The sequence below is a fragment of the Thunnus albacares genome, chromosome 11 (assembly GCF_914725855.1).
Source record: "Thunnus albacares chromosome 11, fThuAlb1.1, whole genome shotgun sequence".
Lineage (NCBI taxonomy): Eukaryota > Metazoa > Chordata > Actinopteri > Scombriformes > Scombridae > Thunnus > Thunnus albacares.
This window is the reverse complement of record NC_058116.1, coordinates 12,460,001-12,486,828: the sequence shown is the minus strand read 5'-3', so window position 1 is coordinate 12,486,828 and position 26,828 is coordinate 12,460,001. Positions and strand designations below refer to the sequence as shown.

The 26,828-nt window shown below is 40.4% G+C and overlaps 2 protein-coding genes across 5 annotated transcripts in view; one reads left to right on the top strand and one right to left on the bottom strand.

Annotated features, from left to right (window-relative positions):
• Positions 1-22,932, bottom strand: part of col4a1 (collagen, type IV, alpha 1) — a 46,341-nt gene extending 23,409 nt beyond the window's left edge. The window contains exons 1-2 of the mRNA XM_044365917.1: positions 22,714-22,932; positions 2,976-3,029 (exon numbers count right to left, since the gene is read on the bottom strand). Of these exons, the coding sequence (XP_044221852.1) occupies positions 2,976-3,029; positions 22,714-22,785 (126 nt within the window). The 5' untranslated portion in view covers positions 22,786-22,932. The remainder of the gene's footprint in view (positions 1-2,975; positions 3,030-22,713) is intronic.
• A 45-nt stretch (positions 22,933-22,977) lies between these two features.
• col4a2 (collagen, type IV, alpha 2) overlaps positions 22,978-26,828 on the top strand; it is a 67,072-nt gene continuing 63,221 nt past the window's right edge. For 3 of the 4 annotated variants that reach the window (XM_044365915.1, XM_044365916.1, XM_044365914.1), the window contains exons 1-3: positions 23,070-23,235; positions 23,484-23,602; positions 23,688-23,739. In XM_044365915.1, the coding sequence (XP_044221850.1) occupies positions 23,553-23,602; positions 23,688-23,739 (102 nt within the window). In that variant the 5' untranslated portion in view covers positions 23,070-23,235; positions 23,484-23,552. The other variant, XM_044365913.1, reaches the window with a different exon arrangement.

Here is a 26,828-nt window from a genome sequence, read left to right as displayed (position 1 = left end):
ATATAAATTTAGTTATTGTTTTTGTGTAATCTTTTAATTGTAAGCAATAAAACAAATATTGGTCCCAATAAAGCCTCTTCAGTGTCAATCACAGTGACAAAAAATTAAGTAAAATATTCAGACATGTTGTTAGCGTTATCTGCCACTAGATGGCAGCATTGCTTCATGAGGGAGAGTCATGCCTCAGTAATCTTCACAACCTTGTGGGTGCATCCATGGATGAGACACTGATGTGTAAAACTCAGCAGTGAATAATAAAGTGCAATATTGAAATGATTATTTTTGGATTGATTCCTTCTCCCTGAACACAAGATCAGATCAGTCACATCAGTCCGGAGAAACACTGTTGGTCTGAACCATGGGAACAGTCATGGGGTTCCCATGGCAACACTTGTTGTGGAATGCCAGGAAGTGATATCATTGGAAATAAAGCTCAAAGGAGATTTTGTGAAGGCTGTTTGGAGCCTTTCAGCACTTTTCAAAACACAGAGGTGCTTTGAAACTGCAGTTGATTGGCCCGGCTCCACTGAACACAGTCGGTACATCTGTTGTTGTCGGCTGAGCTGAATGTTTGGCTACTGTGGCTGTAAGAATGAGCCATAAAAGGCCAGTCTGCTACACTAAGAGGACAGATAACACTCTGGAGCCGTGTGATGTAACTGAGCCAATAATACACATGAACATACAAACAGCAGGAGTTGCAATGAAAAATAAATCTATGTAGTTGCTTTACAGCAGTGGTTCCAAACATTTTTTGCTTGTGACAACATTAAACAAAGCAATGTTGACTTACCGACTACATATACTACTTTAACCAGTTTAACCAAAAAGGGATTTTTTTCCTTTGTTTTAATCTTAAAGTGCTAAAGCAGTACAATTTATTATAATTCACTTGCAAAAGATGCAATTATAGAAAGAAAGTCTGAAAAAATTAACATAATTTTGTGTAGGAGAAATCTTAGACCTTGCCACATGTTCTAAACATCTAGCATTGCCCTCTTGGAACTGTAGTTTCACTTTCTTCCTGTAATCCCTTTTTGCCTCTTTTACTACATTTTAGGCTGCTTATAATTGTCCATGTTTCCAGACTGCAGCCCTAATTTGTAGGCTGCAGTGTGTGTGTTTATGGCATCTCGGATGGTTCTGGTAATCCATGCTTGCCAGAGAAGATCCATGTGGCCGGGATCGCAGCTGGTGTTTAATCCCTCCACATTTACCTTGGTGTTTCCTCCGATGTTGAGATGGGTGCAGAAGTGGACGCAGAGATGCTCTTGCTTGTCTATGTGGTCGCTATCATAACTGGTGTTTATCCCCTTCACCTTTTCCTCAATGTGTACTCCAATTTTTATATTTGAAAACCTCGACCAGCCAGATAGCAGAGTCGGCAGGAGAAGAGTTTACAAAGTAGTGAGTTTGACCATTTCTCTATTCTGATGAGTGACTCATAGTCACATGTTATCATTGTCCAATATTATTAACAAAAAATACAACTAATATCGCAAAAACAAACCTAAAGAGCATGCATTTGCATAAATGTAGACAGAGAGGCGACTGGATAGGTCCACACTTTCTAGAACTTCTTTATCTTGCAAACCCTTGTGGGGGTTCTGACCTCCATGTTGGGAGCCGCTGCTTACATTTTTGGGTGGGGGTGGGGTTGGGGGGGGGGCTGAGAGATCAAACAATTAAATGCAGTTCATATAGAGAGCAAGTATTTATGTTTATACCGCAGTCACAAAAAATATGTGCTTGTTTCTGACACCTCCCACATATAATTGTTATGTTTAACAGTTTAAAGGCTGGTGATATTCAGTTTCTATATTTATTATTGTCAACAAATCACTTTAAAAGACCAAAACCAACAATGTCAAAGTCCATCTCTAAATAGCTTCCAACTTCCCAAAACTGTGTCACTCAGCCCCAAGCCCATTAATTCCTACTGAAGACATAAATCTTTTGAAACAGGTCAAAGCAATTTTTCAAAACAGCTGGGCACTGTAATATTAGTAAATGTTACTCAAACAGGAGTAGTAGGAGGTAAATCTGTTGGGAACTATTTTATCTGTGGATTTGGTTTAATGTGATTTGTTGACATCAAGAAAAATATCCCCAGACTTGTCCTTTAATGTCTATTTGTAATTTGTTTTGGGTTTTTTACCATTGAATACAATAAAATAGTTTAAGCAGTTGTTTTCAGTGGGAAAAATGTACTTGCTACATTGCCCTGGTCATTTAATAGCATTTTTCATGTTTCAGGTCAGTGATTAACTCTCATGCTAGATTGCTGAAAGCTCAAAAGCTCACAACCAATTCATGGCTGGTGTCCCTGCCGCTTGCACATCTGTATCTGAGAGTTTCACTCAGTTGGATGGGAATAAGGCCTTCAGCCCAGCTGTGCTCTAATTCAAACTGATCTTTGTTCCCTTCTTGGTCTCTGCTCCGTGACTAAGCCCCATCCACAGTATTTCCACCCAGGCCTGACTCCTGTCCGTCCCACTGAGCTGACTCCATTAGTCTGAACATAGGTAGCATTGATGGGGCAGCTGTGGCTCAGGAGGTAGAGTGGGTTTTCCACTAATCGGAATATCGGCGGTTCGATTCCCAGCTCCTCCAGTCCACATGCCGATGTGTCCTTGGGCAAGATACTTAACCCCAAATTGCTCCTGATGGCTGTGCCATTAGTGTATGAATGTGTGTGAATGGTTAGTGTCCTCTGATGGGCAGGTTGGGACCTTGCATGGTAGCCCCTGTACCCATTCAGCGTATGAATGGGTGAATGTGATTTGTAGTGTAAAAGCGCTTTGAGTGGTCGGAAGACTAGAAAGGCGCTATACAAGCACAGTCCATTTACCATTGCTATGAATTTACAAATCCTGCACTTTGCGTCAACAGCAAGGCCTCATATCAAATAAGCACAAATATACATGAAGATTGAATGTTAGTGAAACTGGCAAATGTTAAAACAGAAGTCTCACCTTTGCTCCTTTCACACCACTGCAGTCACATTTTCCACATGATGCCCCGCAACCCTGAGGAAGAAGAGAAACAAATAAATGATCCATCAACTTAAATTGTAGGTTTGAGTTTGACAAAAGGAAAGAAAGCACATTGTATCATTGTAAAAATTAAGTTTTAAGCCAGCAGTACATCCACTGTCCTACAAAAGTGTTCGCCAGCTGTGTAACGGACACCTGCTGAGAGTCATTTAACATCATCCAAGTGAAGGAAGTCCATAATGTGTGTTGCACAATCTCTTCTGTCTTTTATAGCACATAAGTGTTCTGCCCCTGTGAGATGGATTACAGGTAACCCACTGACACATTAAATCACCACAGTGAATGCCTCAACAGATTCCTACAGTGTTTTCATGCAAGCCTGCTGATTTATCCCACAGATAGGCATTTATAAATCAGAAATAGGGAACTCTGGATAATTCAAGAGGTCACTACTATTCTGCACTCTGTTGTATCTTAAACGTACATTGACTATTTTTTTGGCCAATTGGGAACAATGGAAAGAAGCCATAAACACATAATTAACAGTTGCTTATTTACACATCCAGAATATATGGAGCAGTATTAGCATTTATGTGGCCACATGATTTATGTCAGTCCAATATTCACTCTGCTTTTAACTCTGTCTTGGTCTCTATCAACTCCTGAGGGAAATTTCTGTCTCTTCAGCTGCTAAATGCTCCACTATGTTCAAAAGTTAGTTGCTAACTTTGTCACTGTTTGGTGCTGGGCAGGTAGTGTACAGTGGGTTCAACAGAGCTTTTTGTGCAGCTGGAAATGACACTATGAGAGCTGTCAAAGTGAACCAAAACAGTAAAGTTGCCGTAAAAAAATAAAAGACTGAGCTGAAAATGCTGAAAAGCTCTCTAGAGCTGATGGGAACTGCCAATTTGGTTGATAATTATCTGATCATGACCCCTTGCGCATACATATAGCCATTTGATCAATTGTTAATATAAAAATATAGATTGTAGCAGCTTTACGTTTACTGATGATGCTGTTAATAAGGTATCAAAGGTTTTATTTCCCGTAGTCAGGTTATTTTGAAGCTACATCAAGCGGTCATTGATGAGCTTTGTAGAACTACATGCAGGCAGCAGGACATCAACGCAGCTGGCCTCAGCCCTCTCAGTCCCCCCCACCCCACCCCCCTGCTTCCTCTCCTCTGGGTTCTCCAGAGGCTAGAGCCTGGGAACTGGCCTTGCTCCCTTCCATTGCTCCTCTTCCCCTTTTCCCTCAATCATCCAGCTGTTGCTTGACTCACGTGCAAGGCGTCCAGCCAAAAGCCTGTCAGGGCTTTGGACATGCTCCGCAGGCTTGGGTAGAGAGTACACAGCTATAACCACAAGAATTTCTTTCTGTCTGTTTCTCATTCTCACACACACAAGAAATAAATGGCTCCATTAACATCCATTGTGATCCATTCCCAACTTTTTAACCATGACATCTCATACATAAGTCAGTGTCAATTATAGAATTTCTATAACTCAATTTCCTGTCCAAGTCTTACTTCTATTCCCTGTCTTCCCTCTTACATGCAATCCTCTCCAACATACCTGATAACTGAATCAATATGTGGCTCTGGAGCTTTAAGAAATCATGGGAAACAGACTTCACTCTACACTCTTCAAGCCCCAACTGCCCCCACCCTGTCCCAGTGCACTTGTTCTCCTCTATTTGCACATGTGTGGCCTTCTACAGCATGTCATTTCCCATTCCTGCTCTTTCAAACACCTCTGACTCACCCCATCACACCTCTCCACCTCTGGTTCCTTAATTGTTTTTTTTGTTTTTTTTAACAGATTAATTTCTGTCATGCCATAGGAAAACTTTAGGAACACCTGCTTCACATCAGATTACTGTCATAAGACAAATAAAGGGAAAGGAATATTTACTCTGAAAATGAAGCACATGTGTGCCTTATTATAAAAAAAAAAAAAAAAACCTGCTGGCTCACAGCAATAAGAGCTCCTGGTGCTGGAGGTCACCAAGGGAATTAAGGCACGCTAATGTGATGAGGGAACACGCTTGCATATTGTCAGCACCACTGAAGTAAATCACAGCTGTTCATGGTTGTGTTGCTTAATATTCCCTCATTCACCTGTAGCTCTCTGTCTGTCTCAGATTTGTCTTTTGTGTGCATTTTTCTGTGTCCTCTTTAAGACAAAACTTGGCTGAGCAGACATTCCTGCACGTTGGTGGGCATGACCAGGGAACCCAAACCGCAAACCGACACACACGATGAGGACGCTGTGTGTGTTTGTGTGTGTGATGAAAAGCACCACCCTGTCAAGTCTAATGCTGGATCTCCAAACACAGAACAGTAATCTGCAGGTAGATGAAAGCAGAGTTTACAGTCTTTGATTTCACCTGTATGTTTTCCTTCTATGTCCGTTATGCATTGCCATAAACCCAAACACCAGATGGGAGCGATGGCACAAAGAACAGACTGACATCTGCACCAAAAGAACGTCTTGCTAATGACTCTTCCAGTCATATAGTGGATGATTTTGTGGTCTGATCTATGTCTTGGAGGAAAAAGGATCTTAAGAGGACCTTATCAGACAGATCCTCGGGTATATAGGATGATGAGGGATGTGATTGTTCAGCTAAGCCACAAGAAGGGGATCTATTTCTAACATGAATATAAGTTTTTTACCTCATGGAGATGAGTAGTGGATGAAAGCCTTACCAGTTCATACATGAGCCAAAATTGAAATGAGCATACAGACAGTGGTGCAATATAACAAAGTACATTTACTCAAGTACTGTGCATAAGTATAATTTTGAGATACTTGTACTTCTTCTTGGGTCCTTTCATGTTGTACCACTTATACTTTTATGTCACTAAATTTCAGAGGGAGATATTGTATCTTTTACTCCACTACATTTATCTTTATCAATATTTTGCTATATTTGCTTTGAACTTTTAGCCATACTTTTACTCCAGTAGTATTTTAATTGCAGGATAAGACTATAACTGTAAAAAATCTGTTATTTTCCTGATAAATCAATTAATTTTTTTTTTTGGGGGGGGGGGGGGGGTGTTGTCAGAAAATAATTAAAAAGACTTGTTATACTCACAGAGTCCAATGTGATATCTTTAAATAGTATGTTTTGTCTGACCAACAGTCCAAAACCTAAAGATATTCAGTTTATCACGAATGAGAAAAGAATGGATGAGAAAAACAGCAAATCCTCACATTTAAGAGGCAGACACAAGATAACATCTGGCATTTCTGGTGGAAAATTGCTGGGGAAATGACTGAAACAATTAGTAAATTATCAAAATTGTTTCTGGTTAATTTCCTGTATTTTAACATTGTGTCATTGCTATTTTACTCATTCCACTTCTTCACACAGACTACCAGCACAGTAGAGGGTGTACACATGGTGAATAGTGTTGGAGCCACAGACTGTGAGAAAATCAGGAGATGAAGATGACGTTACTCTTCCCAAACAGCATGATCTTTCACAGAGCAAACAGACTGAGCAGAAGCCTGAGGCTCTGCAGTGTTGAGTGTCCACTGTGAATATACAGTGGCTGGTGAGTCACTGAGCACTTGTGGCTCTGTATCAGATCCAGTAAACCTGCTGCAGACAGCCTCACGTGTCTCAGGACAAGTGTTTATGTCATTCCTAAGTCTGGATGTCTCTGAACTATGAAAAATGAATATGACATACTCTGGTGGGGTGTTTACGTTCACTGAGTGCTGCGCAAAAAAACAGTGCCTTATCATAATTGCGTGCTTGTTTGTGATTGTTTACTGAGGCTGGAGCTGGTAGGGAAACACAAGCCTGAAAGTTTGCTTTGACAAAATCTGAGATAGATTCGTAAAATGCCAACAGAAGAGGAGGATGGGGTGGCTATAATACACAGAGGCACATGCATGCACAGAATGCAGGCCTTCATAATGTAAAGGTGCTGGAGGTTACATCAGTTCAAGCCTCTTCCCAAAAAGGTTTACTGTTTCAACAGCATTTACTCAATATGTCTGACATCATCAGATATGGAAATCCAGGACTCAGATGAACCCAGGAGAGAGGAAGTAATGAGTAATGTTTACTTTCGAGATCACATGCCTTGGCTAGCAAGAGATGCTGGTCCAAAGACATTAACACGAAGACTCTCAATGTAAACATACGGTGAGTGTATAGAACTGTTGCATAACTGGGTCCCAGTCAGGAGATGCAGCACGATGGCAAGCACATGGACCGGGTTTTGTATATCTGAAATTCATTTTCACAGATTTCACCTTGTGGACAGGAATAAGGAAAATACAATACTCTGATTGACAAAACAATTTCACCAAAAGGTCCATTTAGTTGCTGTTCTGGAGCTTTCAGTTGTATCACACGATCTTCCTCAACAGACAGAGTTTGCCCAGTTGTCATGGAAATGTAGATATTCAAAATTCTATTTTGTCTAAGCACTTTAAAGATCTCTCATCCACATTGGCATAAAAGTTGAGTTGAGTTGAGATTAAAATTAAAAGTCCATTTTTGAACTTGGAAACAGCGGATGACTAAACAGTCTCACCACAAGGTCCAATCAGCAGCTGTTCTGGCCCTTTCGATCATATCACACAATCTTCATCAGCAGTTGGAGCTGGAAGGAAATTTAAACATCTACAATTACACGACAACTGGGCTCCTAAACTGCTAAATGGACCTTGTGCTGAGATTGTTTTATCAACTTTGGTTTCCAAGGTGAAGAATGAACTTTCAATCTCAATATTCAAACTGCTTGGCTGCTTGTGTTGCAGCATTCACAGTGTTTTCTGCAGTTGCTGCTTGGTTTCCATTTCCTCTGTAAGCAGTTTTTGTACTGTATTCATGTTGAAACTTTGACTTTATCTCTAAGGCCTTCAGGGAAAAGGATTTCTCAACTTTTCCACAACCCCACAACCTGTCAATAGCATACTGTCTCAATCAAACTGCATTTCTGTCTCATCAAACATCCTCTTACAGAGTAAAGGCATCTTAACTATTTATGTACAAAGTGTAAACAATAGAAGGAAATGGAAAATAATTTATAGTATTTGCACAATTATGAGCTTGTGTCATGGCAACCAGATTTTCCCATTTTCCCAAATCTACATAGAGGGTCGCTTTCTTTGCAGCCCTCAGGGTACAGTCATTCAGTTTGTCCTTCAGCTTTATGTGGCTCTATGACTCACTGCCTCTGTTCTTCTTGCCAAAGTGGGCAAATCCACCCCTCACACCGACCTCCAAATATGGGTGATAGACTTAAAAATGTGCCCTAAAATGTTAAAAACTTTCATTTTGTGTGACACAGTTATAATATTTTCATTCGTCTCAGCCTGCTGCTTAAATATTGTACAAAGGTGTTGTGAATATTTTTGCTGCAGAACTGATTTCTCCCACACAGGGGCAGAAATGTTCCCACCACCAGAGTGCTCCACATTGAACATCTTTCCTTGCATGTTAAAGGAAACTGAATGATCACATAAACATCTGGTCAATGTCATCTACAGACCTTTCTTTGAAAGACATCACATTCCCAGCATATTCCTGCCATAACCTCCCACTTATGCTAAAGTATCTCAGAAAACCCCGGGGGATCCTGGAGGGGTGCTGAAGTGTGGGACGACGGATGAGTCATTTCACATCCCCTCTTCTCCCTTACATGTACAGTCAGTATATGTGCATATATAGCACACACACACACACAAACAAATAAAGTGTAAGAGCCCAACATTAAGATCACCTTCAACAGTAATGACTATCACACAACCATCATGAGATCCAGTCAAGGTAATGGAAATACAGTATGTTACCACTTACTATATGAATTTTAAATGTATTAAATGATATATATACACACATGGTAATTGAGATCTAGCCAGCACCCAGTTTGTTCAAATGGCCAAAAGATATGAAGTTACATGCTCATCAAACAGGCAAGCCATCTTTCCTTTGATTTGATCTGATACCATTCTCTGTTGGGGCTGACATCTTTAACCAAAGTCATGCACAAAACTTCCGGTTTCTCTTATCTGGACACAAGTGCTGCAGAAGTCTGTTGCTTTTTTTTCAGAAAACAAAACACACTTTTTCCTGGCTCCATGGTGTGAAAATCTAGGTATCCACAGAAAATGGTTTGACTGGAGGAATCACTGTTTGTTTATCTCCTCGGCTGAGGGGGAGCAGAGAAGAGGCTTCCTTCCACATTGATAGGGATTTTACTGAAGGGGAACTAGATAACTTTGCCCATTCAATTTCACATTTTTACTTTGTTTTCCAGAGTTTTGTCGAGCTTGCTCTTCTTCTCACATGGATATGCACCTGTAACCTTAGTTACTGTAACTACTCTGCAGCAGTATTTTACCTATTACATGGTGTGGTTCAGTAACAGGATGTTGGTACAATACTCACATGCCTATGTGTACAGTGAAAGAGTAACTGATCCTTCCTCCTCTCTATACCAGCTGAGAGGAGATCCCTTCCTATTGTAACTTCAATACCAGAGATAGAAGGTCCACAGTCCTTGTTCGATGCAAAGATAAACTCTTAAGTTTAGCTGAATATGAAGCTCCAGTCTGTTTTAGCTAAATCTTAGGTATTTTAGGTATCTTAGGTATTGATCAATCTTTTAGTGAACTCTTTCAATGTACATATGGACATCCTTTGAAGTGTCCATTGATATGTAGCCTCAGTTAGTTTTAGTTCCTACCAGCTTCTTAACCAAAGTCAATTGTGAGTGTAACAAGAGTCTGGTAACTCTACAACAGTGACTGTTATTGATTAACGATGATTACTTCAAGATCATTTGTAGCCTATTCATTACTCACAGCCTGGAGAGACAAGACAAGATAAAGTTGCTTTCATCAATATTTTTATATGAACAGTGGCTCATGACTTTGTGTAATGTGGAAGGTGTCATTTGTGGGTCACCCTGGTAACCTAGTAGTTAAGATGCATACCTGCAACATTGGTGGTTGGATTCAGGACCTGCATGTCACACCTCTTTAGCTATGGTTACTGTTTCTTTACACTTTTAACTGTCAAGTAAAGGTGAAAAATGTAATGTCTTAATCTTAAAAAACCCACAGATAATTTTATCAATCTCTTCAGTTCCCCATAGCTCTATGGAGCATTTTAGCAACTTTCAGCTCATTGTTTTGGTTTTTCTGGCCCAACAATTACATTGTTTTGGTTCAGTCTTACTGCTCTCATGAATCTTCAGCAAAAAGCTCTGATGAGCCTACTCTATGCCGTTATGTTCGACACCAAACAGCAGAAAGACAAAGTTAGCAGCTAGCAGGTGAACATACTGCAGCATCTGGCAACAATACATGAAACATGTGTGTAATGTTCAGCTTGTTGTAGACATCTAACACCAACACTACACTGTTATACTGTCAGCCACAATGCTGCTTCCCCTGAGATATCTAAAGGGCACGTCAGTGGTTTTGAGCTGCTTGGATTTCTCACATGGATTTGTAACAGCTCCTCTCTTCTTCACACACCCCCAAATCTCTGAGTTTTAGACTGTCACAATCCCTCTGACTAAATTGTTTTGCTTCAGTATAAACTGGAAACTGCAGCAACTCATGGCCTCTGAACCATGAGTACACAAGTTAGCCATATTGTTGCATTACTTACTTTTTTATTTACATTTCATTCTATGTTTTGGGCATTTGGTGGTTTGGGTTGATTTCAAATTGGCTGATCTAATTGCTCTTAATGACCTCCGATGAAATTTCAGCTTTGTGTCCCACCAGTAAATATTGTGCAACATTGTTAAATTGGACGTATCCATGAACGTTCTCATAAACATCTGGGTCCTTTTGTGGGCTGAAATAACAAGTAGAGTTATACAGCACATTTTTCTTTCAGTGTGTCAAAATGAGTGTTACAAACTTCTGTGTCCCTTTATGGTCAATCCCAAGTGTTTCAAGGTCATTTATACAGCATCTTCATTAGGATCCTGCTCTGTTACAGTCAATTTACTACAGTGCCATAGTATTGGTCTAAGATGTTTAACTTGTGTAAGTCACCCCATAAAGACGTGCTCGTGGCCTTAAGCCATAGATCATGGCTTACATATGGAGACAATCAGGGTAGCTTTACTCCATAAACGTCAGAAGGATCTCACTTGGCAGCAGGGCTCATTAAGCAACACTAAATGAGACAATAAAACACCACAGTGAAATACAGGGTAGACAGTGCTTTGTAATAAATTTAGCAGCAACAACACATACACAAGCAGATGAGCAAAAGAACCTATACTAGTGCTTCTTATTAGCTGATTCTGAAGTCATGAAAACTGTATGAGATCAGGGTCTCTCTGCAGTTGACTCATTCTGGCTTTTCTGTGGTTCTGGGCATTGCTTTGTGATTTTTCTTCGCCACCAATAAAATCACAGGTGCTAGTGACTGTCCCACAACAGTCCACAGCTACACACACTGAGTCGAGAGAGAGAGTGGGTTTAACAGAAAAAAACCCAAACAAAATAATAAAAGATGTGTGGAGGAGGATAGACATGTTTTTTTCAGACTGTGCTGGGTTGAACTGGGCTGCTCTGACATTCCTGGCCTTCTCTGGTACTGAGAGGCTGGGATGAGCGAATAGAAGTGGAGGAGGGGAATTTTCTGTCTGACTGCCATACTTGGTAGACAAGGCTCCTGGTGCAACTTGCTCTGTAAACAGTATGAGTGTACGTCTGTGTGAGGGGTGAGCTGCGTGCGCACTAACTGGAATGGTACGACATGAAACAGCACTTTTTAATGCCAAGGGTTGATATTGAGTTAAGCCAAACTATTTTTCATATTAACTGCTCCTGCGAGCTAGATTCTTTGAACATATTTCATATCCACTTGTTGTCAGTGGTATGAAAGCACCATTTTACATTTGATTAATTTAGTGGAGAAATTCAAACCTTATTAGACTAAAAAACGCAAGTTTTTTTGTTTAATCAATTCAATAAGATTAGTAATACCTGCACTGAGCATTACAACAAAATAGGTGAGATATAGAATTTTCTGGATGTACCTACTTGAAATCTGGAAGCAATAGTTTGACATTTTGAGCTTTGCTTTCTTGTGAGTTTGATGAGAAGAATGATACCACTCTCTCCAGAGAGACCTAACCAGATGCTAGCTCCATATTTAGTGTAAATGAAAGTATCAGTCTATCTCATCTATCAACTGTTCCTTCAACGAATGCCCACTTGACAGCTCCAAATGTCTAAAATATTTTGTCTTATCTCAGTTAGCATTACAAATGACAGACACACACAGTAGTAACACATCAATACTCCAGAGACACCAAAGGCCAAGCAGAGAGTCCTACCTACATACATATACATTCTGCAATAAAACAGGGCTATGTTTTCTGTTTCCTTTATTTAAGGAGTCCTGTAGCACTTGTTTGCTGAGATCAGTTTGATGTAAAACATGCCCTGTTCTGGCTGCAGGCAGCACCTGTATTCATCTATACCACTGAAATAATTCAGGGCTCCTGTAACCAAAAACAGATGCATCTGCAGAGAGCTGTTCTCACACACACACACACACACACACACACACACACACACACACACACACACACACACACACACACACACACACACACACACACACACACACTCAAGTGCACATGTCTGCAAGAAGAAACAGACATAAATGTGCATGTGCAGAAACATGCATGCAAGGGATGTAAACACAAAAAAACAATAAAATGAATACCAGACTTGGTGAAAATCCCTGAAATCGTAAAACTTCTGCAAGCTTCATGGGATCTGATCTTTAAGTTGCACTTACATTTCCCATGGTAAATCTAGCCTATATTTGTAAGACAATGCATGAAAGGACTGAATGCACACACACACACACACACAAGTTAATGACCAGTCAATCATCAGCCTGTTCATGCACGACCAAGAGTGAGGTTAATGTTGCCTGTCATTAAATTTGGGTTTAGGAGACCAGAACTGGGGTCTGAAAGTTAAGAAAACTGCATCTCTACCAAAAACACATCAAGTATATCACCCATTTATCACAGTCAAGCAGCTACACTTAACTTCAGCATCTCAACAAACACAGAGAGCTGACATGCCTACAGTAATGCTGCAGTCAAGCCAATCATGTCCAGCTGTGGATGGCACGGCAAACACAGCTCATCAGAAATTGTTGAACATGTCAGCGGACGTCTGACTTGAAGAAGGAACACTGTACAGTCCTCTTCAGCAGGACACCACCAGCCATGTCAACAATCCACCCAGGAATCCTCACATGCAAAATTAACTCTGCAAATGGGAAAATTGTTTTAGAGAATTTCTCAGGCCTTGAAAACCGTGGGTTGGCTGATCCTCAAGAGCTAGTGGGATAATTCCAGCAAATTATTGCTCACTGTACATGCTGAGAAAATGAGTGAAAGGGGGAAATAAACACAATATGGGTGGCAAAGAGGCTGAAAAAACTGCATTGGTCCAATAACACAACATCATTAGACATCATTACACTGATTTAGTTGAAATTAACAGCACCAAACACAATAGGTCATCTTTCACTCAACTGCATTTAGGCCAGCTCCACGCCACATTAATGCTTCTAACAGATCCAATATTCCTACTTCAGATTACAGAGGTCTCTGACCTCTCCTAATCAGCCAGTCCATCTGCATCCCATCTTGACCAGTCACATGACCCTCAGAGGCTCATCCTGTTGACCCTTAACCTCTGATGAGGCCATTAGGGGGATTTAGAGGTTCAAACAGAGTTTTCAATACACGGTTCATCTTGATAACTAGGCTCTAGTGTTTGTGTGTGTGTAAGCAAGCGCATGTGGATGAAATGTTACTTTGTTAACCTACTTAAGCAAGACTCCTACTAATCTCTTGGCCTCAGAGGGGACTTTCCATCTTTAAACGCACTTACATACACTTGTACTCCACCCAATCACTGATGGCACTCTTGCCCTGTGTTGAGGATATATGATGCAGTTAAGTCCAAAATGCAGATTTGGTGTCTATCTCTCATACAGAAATCTGGCAAGCTGTCATTGAAATGTATACTGCTGCACTTGTGTTTCTGTCATTGGGAGATATGAGCTTCTTGCTTTCTGTGCAGGGCTCTGTTCATGTGCCCACACATTACTGTTCTGGGCGGTTATTGTTCCAAATAGTAAAAAAAAAAACATTCCTCAACAATCCCACAGGAACAGGACTGGTCCAAGTCATACACACAAACATCAAATCATAAGCTCTCTACCTCTGCACTTCTTTTTGTTGTTTGCTTTCTTTCTCTTTGCAGCTGCATCAGTTTGAGATGCCTGTGCCATAGAAACAAAATCTGATGCATAATGTTTGCACTGTTTCTCTGCTAACAAATCTGGTAGTGATAGAGAGATGGTCAGGTGGTGGCAGAAAGAGCGAGAATAGGGAGAGAAAGCAGCAATAACTTTGCTAAGAAGTTTGTTTTCTCTGAGAAAGAGCCAGTTCAGTTCATGTGAGCTGCTGCTGAGATCTGCCTGTGAATGTGCAGCACTGTGCCACAGGATGTGGGGTTTAGGAAGCCATTCTTTCTCTAAGGAGCAAGGCCTCTTCCTTGCCTTTTATGCTCACAAAGACAAGAAGGGGTTGGGTCAGCCTCGCGTCTCTCTCAAGAGTGCTCTGGTATCTGGGAATAGCGTCAGCACGTGAGGACAAGGAATGACCTCTGTGACTTATGACCAACCAAATACCTCCGACCTGGAATATTCTCACATAAACTCTTTTTTTCCCACTAGTGTTACACTTGTGTTTCTTTTTTCACAAACTTATATGAACACATCATTTAACCAAGCAACAAAATAATATGATAAGGCAGAGAAAGAATTCTTTCAACCACATTAGTTTTAAAGTTTAAAGTTTAAAAACTAAAAAAAACCTCAAACTAAAAAAGTGTCTCTGTTGCTTTTACAAAACACACACACACATTACATGGAAGCATCTGGGATGTGAGTTAGTAATTTATATAAAGGAAGCATTAACATCACTGTTATACAGGCGGACACAATGCATCCATCAGGGAGTGTACATGTACAGGAAGTGTGTGCATATAAGCTCTATTACAAATCCTTTTTAACCAAGGTTCTTCCAGTTGTGCATTCTGCACATATTTTGATGTCCTCTTCTTAAAATATCCTCATCAGAAACACAGAAACTTTTATATGATACATAATTGAGGCAACACTAAATGATTAAAGATAACTGTGAGAAAGAGGAAATTCCAAGGACCAGTGAAAGAAAGCCTTCATCTCTGCCCTTTGCTTCCAAGTCTGCAACAAACTAATGGATAATGGAGCCTTTTAGTCCCATTATCATACCATACACTTCAGATGATAGCTATCTAATAGACAGAAGTACTCTCTATTGTTCTCCTGTTTCTTTATCAGGCCTTATCTCCCACATCACCATTACATCGGTGCCGTTCAACATATGGAGACTGTAACTTACAGATGATACCGCCTTGAGGCCTTAGCTTTGCTTGCAGAGAGATGGCGAACCCTGACAACAGATCTGCTCTTGTATCAGCTAAAAATGTCTTAATCTGCCTCTAGACTCAGCTATGCATTGAAAGATTAGCATATCTCCACTTCTCCTGATGTGAACCACGTCATGTGACCGGCTTAACTTATTTCCTACTCAAAATTATCTGATTAAGCCTTTCTGGGACAATTTAGTAGAATAACAGCTACATAAATGAACAATTCTCATTGTCCGGCAAGTCGACAGGGTGCGACCGCCAGCAGCAACTTAAAAGAGCAACACAGGAGGAGATGAATAAAGCATCTGTTCTTCCAGGAAAGAAGTTCAAGGCTCCAGGTGTGGATACATGAGCATTCTCGGCTCCTGTGAATTTACAGTCGGATCTGATTCACGTTCTGCTATTTCTATCAATCCTCCTCTGTAAATTTTGTGCCATAACAGTCCAGTACCATGTAGAGGAACTCTAGCTGTTAAGATGAAAAGAGTATGCAGGAATATGTGAGGTCCACAGTGAGAGAAGCAATTCACAGACAGAGTTATAAACCAGATTATACCACATCAGATATCACTGTCATGTTCATAAGAAGTGCCTCCATTGATGTAATGCTCCGACTTATTGAAGGGCACCACATACCACATATGCCACATTCAGAGCTTAATCAGTTAATTCAGAGCTTTAATCAATTCACTTTTAATGGGACAAATATGAAGCATGTGGCCTTCTCATCTGTAATATCAAAAGGTCATGTGTCTTCAGTGCCTTGTATTCATCCTGACTCTATATGCCAGCATCTCCTCCTCTTTTTTGCTTCTGTAACTTACAATATTTATTTATTTATTTAGCTTACTGAACTACTTTGATAATTCTAGGCAGAATCAAAGTGAAATCTTCCACAGATTACCTTCATAGATATAAATATTACTAATGGTAGACAAAGACCTAATAACTCCTTTTAACTCCTTGTAACATGATATAGGTTGTTAGAACATTTTACAACCCTTTGCGCTTATGAAAAGTCTTCATGACACGTTGTATAAAGTAAAAGATGTGAGGCTATTGAGCTACAAACAAAGCTGTTTGTCCCGTTTCCTGAAGAGTTGGAGAGAAAAATGTAAAATGTTTGCTTTTTGGAAACAAGAGGTTTTAGCCTGGCAGTGAAAACGCCAACTTTTAAGCATAAAATCAGAGATACATTCTACTGAATTTAAAACCAAAAGTGACTGAAAGTAATATTCTGTTAACTATCAGACTCAACATTCAGGCAATAAGAGAACAACATTTATGAACAATTGTGTTTGTCCTGGATATTTTTTGCCAAAATACTGCCAAAACCTAATTTGTTATATACAGTTTTTTTTAATCATAACCACCCTGTCTGATTAGTTGATATACATAATGTCAGTTTAGAAACACTCAGTCCTGCAATGTAGTATGAAAGATCAGCAATCAGTTTGAGCCAGCTCTGATTGGATCTTTATTTGATCTGGATCAGTTTTCATAAGAACATACTGTCTCTTTCTTTTGAGTACTGAGTCATGTCTTGAGATGGAAAAAATATGACATGAAATACAAGAAGGAGAAAAAAGTCATTTCTTTTGCAAGTGAGGCAAATTAATGACGTCAAAAGGCAAATCTGGTGGTGTTTCCAAATATGAGATGTAGATAAGTCTTTCATCAACTTCAAGAGTCAGAGGGTGAATAGACACACTTTGTGATGTTTATCTGAAAAGATAAATCACTACATTATTAATAAATACTGAAGGAACAAGAGGGGCACTTTCATGGAAAAAATAGAAAGTGCATGATCAAGGTGCATTTTGATTGTAGCCATGGGGATGTTCTGTGTTTTCACACACACACACACACACACACACAGTCACACACACACACACACACACACACACACACACACACATACACACACACACACACATCTTTCCTAAATTTTTCAGCAATGTCCCATGTTGGTGTAATACAGGAGCAAGAGACAGTTTGAACTTCTAAACGGAGCAACATTTCCAGGTAAACCATGAAAAATGACTTTGTATGAGTTTTACACAGAATGAACAACCCAGTCACTGAGAAAGTCTAGACTTTACAGTCAGCTATGTTGCATTCAAGAGCTACATTGTTGTCAGATGAGCAAGCACGGAAGAGTTTCAAATTAAAACATGGAGACTGTGAAAATGATAAACTAATTTAATAGCTTCTTGCATTATAAAGGCTTTAAAATTCTTCTGGTGGGGTTCCTGATGGCTGAGTCCTTCACTTAAGACAATGTAACCTCTATGTTTCCAGTTCAGTTTCCTTTGTCGACTTTGTGTCAAACACAGGAAAAAATGCCATAAAAGCTTAGTCTGGCTTCTGAGGATTGTTTTTTCCCTTTATGATATCACATGAATTCAGCAGCTTTTCTCTCACATTGCAAGGTATCAAAACAATGCAGTGACAAAATTTAAACAAAGCATTCACATTGAACGCCTCCCAGTGGCATTATCTAGTCAGGTTATGTGTGAACACACAACAAAGGCTTTTTATACAAGGCACTAGAGACGACTGAACCCCCTACCATCATCACATTGTGATTTAAAAGACCCCCCCAAACACATTTCTAGCTGAGTGGCTACTTTCCTTACTGCTTATTGCCTCCTGTTCTTGTTACCTGAAGGGGGACAGCAAACAGAAAGACTGCTAAACTTAATTAGAAAACCATTAACATCATCTATAGTGTGTGTGTCTGTGTCGGATCACTGCCATGGTTCTGCAAGGCCCAGAGGAGCTGGGGGAGCTGGTCAAAGAGCCGGAGGATCTAGACGACCAGGATGCTAGTAACATCTCCCCAGCCAAAGAGAGATGGGCCCCATTGGGCCCAGAGGCAATGAGGATCCCTGACATATGCAAGTAGAAAAAAATGCTGGGAGAATCGCAAACCTGCTTGCAAAGGTCAAAATCGAACACTCATTTCAATCAATTTTCGATTTAGAATCATGACACCCCTATTTAGTAGACATCACCCAACCCTCCAAGGCACCGATGTGTGGACAATGCAAACCAGTACTTTTATCCACATTGTTAAAACTAGCAATTTCTTAGGTTCACACACACACACACACACAAATCTATATACAGACACACCCAGAACCGAAATTGCACTGTCCAGTAAAACACAAACATAGACACAAAGAGTAACCACACACCTAAATGTTTTCTATGTTGTCAAGAAAGGTTTCGATAAAGAAAAACTTGACTAAACATAATTTTTCTCAGTCTTGCACCTGTCAAGAAGGACAGTGAGATGGAAGCTTTCCAGGCCAGAAACTGACACAGAGAACAGCTGAAGAAAGAAACAGCCAAAACTTCACTCTTCACTCTTCACTTCATACAACAATACAGACAGTCATAAATCTAATGATGCCATCATCACTGACTTCATTATCCTCCGTCAGTTGGTCAATTTGGCAGCCATGGGTGGAAGTGCAGGTCAGGGGCCAGAGAGTGAGACTAAAAGATTTGCTATGGGGTATCACCGCTGGCTCCAGCCCACATTCCTCCACTTCTGGGGCTCATAACCTCATCACCTCCATCTCTCCTCCTCCAGCAGCCCTTCCACTCTATCCTTCCATCACTCTCCACCTCTCTGTCAGACAGATGTATCCATTACACCATCTCCGTCCAAACCACAAATGACATTTATGACTCACGAATTTCACACTTAAATGACTAAATTGCACATTGGCCATAACAACACACCTCTGGGAAGTAACCGATCTCGAGGGTAAAAGTAAAGTTGATGTTGAGACAATTAATGTGCAGAAATTATAAGCGTGGGAGAAAAGGCATGTTTTATGTGGGAAAAGTGAAATGCAGCTGTGACGAGTGAAATTCTTAGACTCAAGGGAAATTTGAACAAGGCTTTACCATGCTTAACCACTATTTAATCCTATCCTCACTTGGCACAGAGCAGGAACACACACAGAGGTGTTTACACATACACACACACACACAAAGAGGCAGAAAGTGGGGCATACCTGCTACACTACTTGAGTATCAAGGTCAGAGAAGACTTATCTTTGCCACCCATGAACGCTTGTCAAAATACTGAGACACAAACACAATCGCAACTCTTCCAAATGTAGGCATTTTTACAACGCTGGGAACAGGGGTCAGACAGGTTGTGCCTTCCCAGGGTGCATTGCTTGGTTGGTGGCCAGTGGCAGTGACAGGGTCAGCTGTTGTCTCTGTGGGGGGTGCTGGTCTACAGGATCAGTTCCAGACCAAACTACAAGCACCCTTGTGGGCACTTTGGGCTAACGGATTCAAGATTCTTAGCTTTTAACAAACAATACACACATGTTCCTCAGGCTGTATGAGGATTAACAGTTGTCAGCGCTGCTTCCTCCAGTCAATTTGGAGTTGTGTTCATGCTCCCTGTGGTTTGCCCTGCCCTGGAACATCATGGCCAAGCCGGGAGTGGGAACCTGGCAGCCCAGAGGAGCTTGTCTTTCCCACCAGCTACCGCATTTCCCAAAACTTCCATCACACATCCCACACACAAACTGTTACTCCAGGAATCTGTTAATGTCCTCCTCCTCCTCCTCCTTCTCCTTTAGGAATTACAAATGACTCATTCTGATCAGATTTAATGACCGCTAAGGGAGAGAAACTCTGACAACAGAGAAATTCACTCAGGATCAGATGATGCAGAGAAAAAATATGGGAGCAAAGGTTTACGATATTAGCTTGTCGCTTCATCCTTAAATAGAGGAGAGAGGTTAAAGGCAAGGCAATCTTACATTATTGCTCAGTTATTGCCTTTCTAAAGTCAACATGATCCATTCTGGGTTCAGGGTTATCACACTTGTATGTGCCTGCACACATTAGTGGTTGAGTATGACTTGTTTATACTGTCTGTTCACTCCTGGCCTCAGTTTATCCCTACTGATTGTGAAAGAGCCCAAACAGGAGGCTCTGATACTCAAAGTCATGTCCTGTTCGAGGACACAAAGAGATAAACTCACTGATGTGTGGACATCAGCCAAAGACACTTATTTCTTTCACCAGATTCAAATTTTGGCAAATGTGTGTACATGAAATTCTAATTTAAAACATGTGACTGCATCTCAGCCTTGTATCTGTGTCATTGTTCTGGATATAACTGATGAGGAAACCCCCCCCCTTTCTGTTCACCGTCCTGCTTTGGACAGATGAAAGCCCCTGAGAGGATCACAAACTTCCTGTCGCAGACCTCCCGTGCGTGGATGGCAAAAATATGCAACTCCCGCCAGTGAATCCAGAATGTTGAATTATTCCAGTTTCATTGGTGTCATCTGATCTGTGACAAGATGTTCAGCCAGACATACACCTCCTCTCCTCTCCTCTCGTTTCCTCTCCTCTCCTCTCCTCTCCTCTCCTCTCGTTCTGTCCAGATATCTTAAGTCCAGCTTGTGTTTGTGCTTCTGAATCCATGCAGGCAGGGGATCAAAGATAAAACAATCTGGTCTGTTTTTCCTCACCTTTATACATACTTCTTCACCCACGCTTTAGAATAAAGCACCAAATCTGATCAACTGACTTTAGTTATATATGTTTCAACTAATTGGATTTCTCTGTTTGTCATTAAAGTAATAAATGGATTATCTACTTCAATGTGGAAGCTGGATCTGGAAATGCATTCATATATTGCCTCCTTCTTCTGGGATAACACCTTGTCTAGCTGTTCCCCAGCTGTGCTCTTTTTAAAATTTGGGATTCATTTTGTCAAACATTAAGGTCTAGTGACTGAAAGTTTGGCTTTATCATTAAATACTTGTATTGGACCTGAATTAGTATCTCCATTCTAGCTGTTCCCAATAAAACCTGACTGAAAGAGTGACCCACATTATCAAGCTTATTCGAAACACAGAACTTTTGTATTTATAATTTTTACACTGCAATGGTTCATTTTCATTCTCACAGCTGATTAAGTATATTTTGGTTATTCCACTTCCCTAAGCACACCAGTTATAGACAGTTTTCAAACCTTCATCCACTAATGAAGACTCTGTGACAAGGTTGAAAGCCCCTGAAAATGCAATTAAGTAATTGGACCATGAGTTGCTTTATCAAATTATTTCAAAGGTCAATTAACTTTCATGCTTATTTTTCTAAATGTTTTTAGGTTACTTGGTTAGTTTGTTCTGGAATAACAAATTAACTGAATGTATAATCTCTAACCATCTTCTATATGGCATTTTGTAAACTGAGAGAAACGGCTTCATTAGTTTTATTCACATGAATGTCGAGAACAGCTCTAACTGTAATTTTCTACCTGATGACGCCTGATATGTCATCTTAATTGACTTGAAATGGGAATGTGCACCTTTACATTTGGGATAGGAGGGAAGTAAACTGGTTGAATGACATCCCTAAATCACCAAGAGCAGCACGTGCTGACAGAGATACAGGTGATGACTGGTGAAGACAAAGCAGTTGTATTTCTCTCTGGCTTTGTGGGAGCAGACAGCTGCCAATAAAGAGCAGAAGAAGTATCTTTATGCTACTAAGAAACATGCCTGAAAAATGTATAAATGGTTATCTGTACCGTGTATACTATACAGTGCATATCTGTCTCCCTCATTACCTCTCTATACCTCTCTCTTTAACACACATACACACACACACACACACACACACACACACACATACATACTTGAGTTTCTAGTCTGCCCCACCCTCTCCTCCTCTCCCGCTGATCTTCTCCAGCAGAAGTGGAGGAGGCAGAAGTGGTAGTAGACTCAACAGAAAGAGTGCAGAGCAGCGTGACAGAGTCCGACCACAAATAAAAGAAGTGAATAACAAGACAAATTAAACAAATAAAATCGCCACAGACTTAAAAACATCTGGGAAACGAACGGGCGTCTCAGTTACACTGAAACAAATGTCATTTTAAACTACTGTGGTAGGCTACTAAAAGGGATTAACACACTTAATTAACCATGTAAGCACACTGAATTCATGAAAGAGAGGGCAGAGTTGCTTGCATATAGAGAATACATGTGTGCATGTATAAATTACATGAAGAAAACTCCTCAGTCAAACTCTGGTTCAAAGTTGCACACATTAACTTAATCATATATCAAATATCACAGTTCAGGTGATATTTTTGCAAAAGTAAACCTGTAATCTCCCCCAAATGATATACTGTATATACATTGTCCACTTACCTCTGCTCTACTCTGGTCTACACTTGATGAGAGAACCGCCAGCAGTAACAGGGTACCTGTCTGTAGCAGCATCGTGGCGGCGCGCAATGGCAACTGTGTGCGCAACAGTGCAGAGTGCCCGCAAAAAACACCTGTTGACCACTTCTTGTCCTCTTTCTTAAAGTAATTCGCAGTTTAACGGCAGAGCACCGGCGGCACGTTTGGCTGCATCTTTGTCCGAGACGATGTGAGGTTCTGATCAATGCAAGTTGGTCTTGTTTCTTCTGCACCACACCCCCCTCCCAAAACGGCCACCCTCGCCCATGCAAACGGACACAACCCTGATCATACAAACACTTTGACTTTTCTCGGTAAGGAGAGGGACTACTCGGCACACTTTGGTGTTTTTTGTGACAATATTTGAGAAGGTTTTGGTGTAACAGGTACCTGTTCTGAAACTTTTTCAGCTAGGGAAGCCGCGCATCCCTTCGTGATACCTGTTATTTCCGTCATCCTACCACTGCACGCGATCCCGGGGTGACTGTAAGTAATGTACTTTATTAAAGTGATAGCAAGTTAATGACATACATTCGTGAAAAATTTAACATTGTAATTGTTTTCTGTGAGTGGTTTCATGAGGAACAGCCGGAGGACAGTAACATATTTCTTTAACGCAAAAACAGTGAAAATGGGACTTTTGTGAATTAATTCAGACATGAGCCAGGCAGGTCAGATGTAAAGACTCATGAGTAAACGGTAATATTCATGTTGGGGGTCTTGGTCTGCCTCAGGTTTGTCAGACATGCGTTAGAAGTGTCCACAAGTGAAACAGCGGCGTGGGACTTAAGTTTGCGATCTGCATGAGTGGGACCATGCAAGAACAACACAACAGAGGAGTAAACAATCTGAGGTGAGCATGAACATGAGCGCAATTCATTGCAAGTCTTTAATAATTATGTTTGCTGATTATTAACAGTTATTTTTATGAACTGCAGGCTGGTGCTTCTGTGCCTCTTCGTTGCCATTCTCGCCTCAGGAGTGCACGCAGTAAGTTTTCTTACCCACATGTTGTTTTTTGCTCGTAAGCTTTTTCTTTCAAACCGCAGCCTATTGACAACTAAAATGTATGAGAAGAAACCCGCTAAAGTCTCCAGGCTCGGTTTGTCAGTCACACACAGACCTCAGTGTGCTGACAGTGGGAGTGTCTGGTTCAGGGAGTTCCACCTATGAGGAGGGTTTTGGCTTTGTGCTGGTAAATAGCAGCTAAACTGAAAACAGTTATTGTAGAAATGGCTCATGTTGCAACACACTGTTTTGTTTTTGCAAAGTGCATAAACAGAAACATAATTCAGGGTGTTATTTAGAGCTATATCATGTTTTACTTGACCATTGACCTGTCAGGGATTGAGGGGTGGGGTCATGACCTCTGCAGACAACCATGACATGTTGTGCTTTATGGATGCACTTATACTTTATGTTACAACTTTCAACCAATACTCTCCTTAATGAGAAAGATGTGTGCCATTACATTCCTCTATGTGTGTGTTTGTGTGTGTGTTTGTGTGTGTCAGTCATTCTGCCTGTCAGTCAGATCCCAATATTTCAAGGACCAAAGATACATTATTATGAGAGGTGGACACTTTCCAATCTGCACTTATCTGCTTTATCACTCAATGATGATAGCACTAAAATTAATGCAGAGTAGAACTGACTTGTCAGCAGAAATGTGCCTTATTCATGATTTGGAGTTGGAGGATAGGTTCAGATCTCTTGAAAGCTGTCTTAACGTAATACTCACATGCTCTTATGTACATGGATATAGTTATTGGTTACTGTAATCTCTCTGTCTGTACTGGCCCTGAAGTCATCCCTTCCTACCACGACTCCACTGTCAGAAATGGGGGTCAAAATCTGCAGACGTCATTCTTGAGTTCAGCAAAAGTTAGTTTCATCAGTGTCAGTTAGTCAAATCAAGTGAGTAACTTCCAAATTCGCTGTCTTTTTAGTATAAAATTCCCTTTCTGTGTTCATCTCTCTCTCTGTCTCAGCTCAGCAAGGAAACACTGTTCAGGTAAAAAGGAAGAGTGAATTTCATATTCAAAAGTTTTAAGGAGATAAAACTTGCAAAAACACATTAAACATTTAAACATTTAAGTAAACTATCTAAGTTATGCCATTGTTGTTATTCATTCATATCTGTTTTCAATGAATGAACTAATTAATTACATAATGTTGGATAAAATGTCCCTCTAAGAACCTACAAGCTGGGACCTACAGGCTGCAGTGTCGTTGTGTCCCTCAACCCACATATTCTCTCATGATTTATGGACTACTGATATTCATGTCAAGGAAAGGATCTCAGAAGCAGTTTTATGTCGTGTCAAAATGTCCTTGAGCATAACGCTGAATCTCTTTCTACTCACTTTTTTGAGTCAGTCCAGAGCAGTGGATGCAGAGGAGCAGGTCAGAGAGTTTTTTAGAGCTGCTCTGGTAGCAGTGAATTGGAGAAAGTATGGTGGTATTAACCTAGTGACAGTCAGGAGGAGTCTGAATGAATGCATGGACCCATGGTCCTTCAGCTTTAAGACAATTAAAGACACAATACGAGAGTGGAGCAGCTCCATGTGTTTGCTGACATTACAGTCTACTGTTTCCATTTTGGACAATACCTTCCTATTCACATAAATTTTGATTTTTTTTTTTTCTCACACACCTACATGTATAAACACCCTTGCTTGGATTCACCTTTATTTTACAAGCTATCGTAAAAGTTGATGTTAAAGGGAGAATGCAGATGTTTTATTAAATGATTATGTTTGACTGGGCCCAAAAAATAACACATAAAAATGGTGTGTAATGATTTTATTATTTTTTATCCCCTCTCTCTCTCTCCAGGCCTACTTACATTGCATGGCCTACTTTTTTTTTCTCACAAGATTAAGCCCACCTTTGTGATGCTGTGTGTTTGTGTTTGTGAATGTGTGGCACATGAGTGTGTTTTGCTTTTCTGTATTTTGCAGCTTGTTCAGAATGTCAGATGTTCATTGGTTCTGTAAGGTATTTAATATCATACTCAGGCCTCTCAGATGAAGGGTTATTTTCACAGATTAGATGAAAAGGCTCCGTTGTCTCTTGCTTTTATCAGATTTGGTCAGGGCTCGATTAAAAGCGTGTGACACAGCTCAGGTCCTCTGTGTATTGTGCAGCTTTGCTCCAAGGCCGCAATACTGAGAGACATCAGGCTAATTTTAGCTTGGCACCGTCCATGTGCTCTTTTCAGGCATGTTAATCGTCAAATGAAGGAACAGCTCACATTGATTATACAAATAACCTAAGTAAAAACAAAATAGCTTTGGTTTCAGGGTGCAACGCACAATCAGCATCTGACTGCTTGGGAAAATATTTGTTTGTGCACATTACAGAAGTTGTTGGAAGGGTATTAAGGAGTCAGTTTCAGTAGTTACGAGTTGTTGGTAATGAGGCTGTTAAGAGTTGTTTTTATTAAAAAAGGGTAAAAAGGGTGACGAAAACAGCAATCTATCACACATCATACTTTCATGTTTCCCATTAGAAACAGAATTTCTCAAACTCAGTTGCGTATCAGAGAGTATGTTTCTATTTAATATCAAATCCAAATCTGACCCAAGGGACTGTTTTAGTTCTTTGAACCAGACCCCTGCCTCTGTGTTGTACTGTTTCCCACCATCCGTCTCCACGTGATGTTTTACATTTGGAATTCCCCTGCTTATCAAAAATATAAGTCTCAAGATGTGTTGCATGTAAGATTTGATTTGTGCATTTCACGATTTTCACATTCCTCTTACATGGTAAACAAACGGGAAAACATGATATGCATTGCAACTCAATGTTTTAACATACTGAATTGCAAGAGCCTGTGAGATTAGGAGCTGAAACACGCTGGAAATACAACACTGACATATTATCACCTTATGAAATTGTTAGCAAAGAGTTGCCTATTTACATATCTAGCAGACACAGAGCAACTTTAGTATTTACTGTATTTGGAGTTGTGTTTGACCTGATAATATGCATGTCCAATAATCACTCTCCTTTTAGCTCTTTTTTGGTCCCCACCAAATCCTGAGGAAAATATCTGGGTTTTTATCCTCTAAATG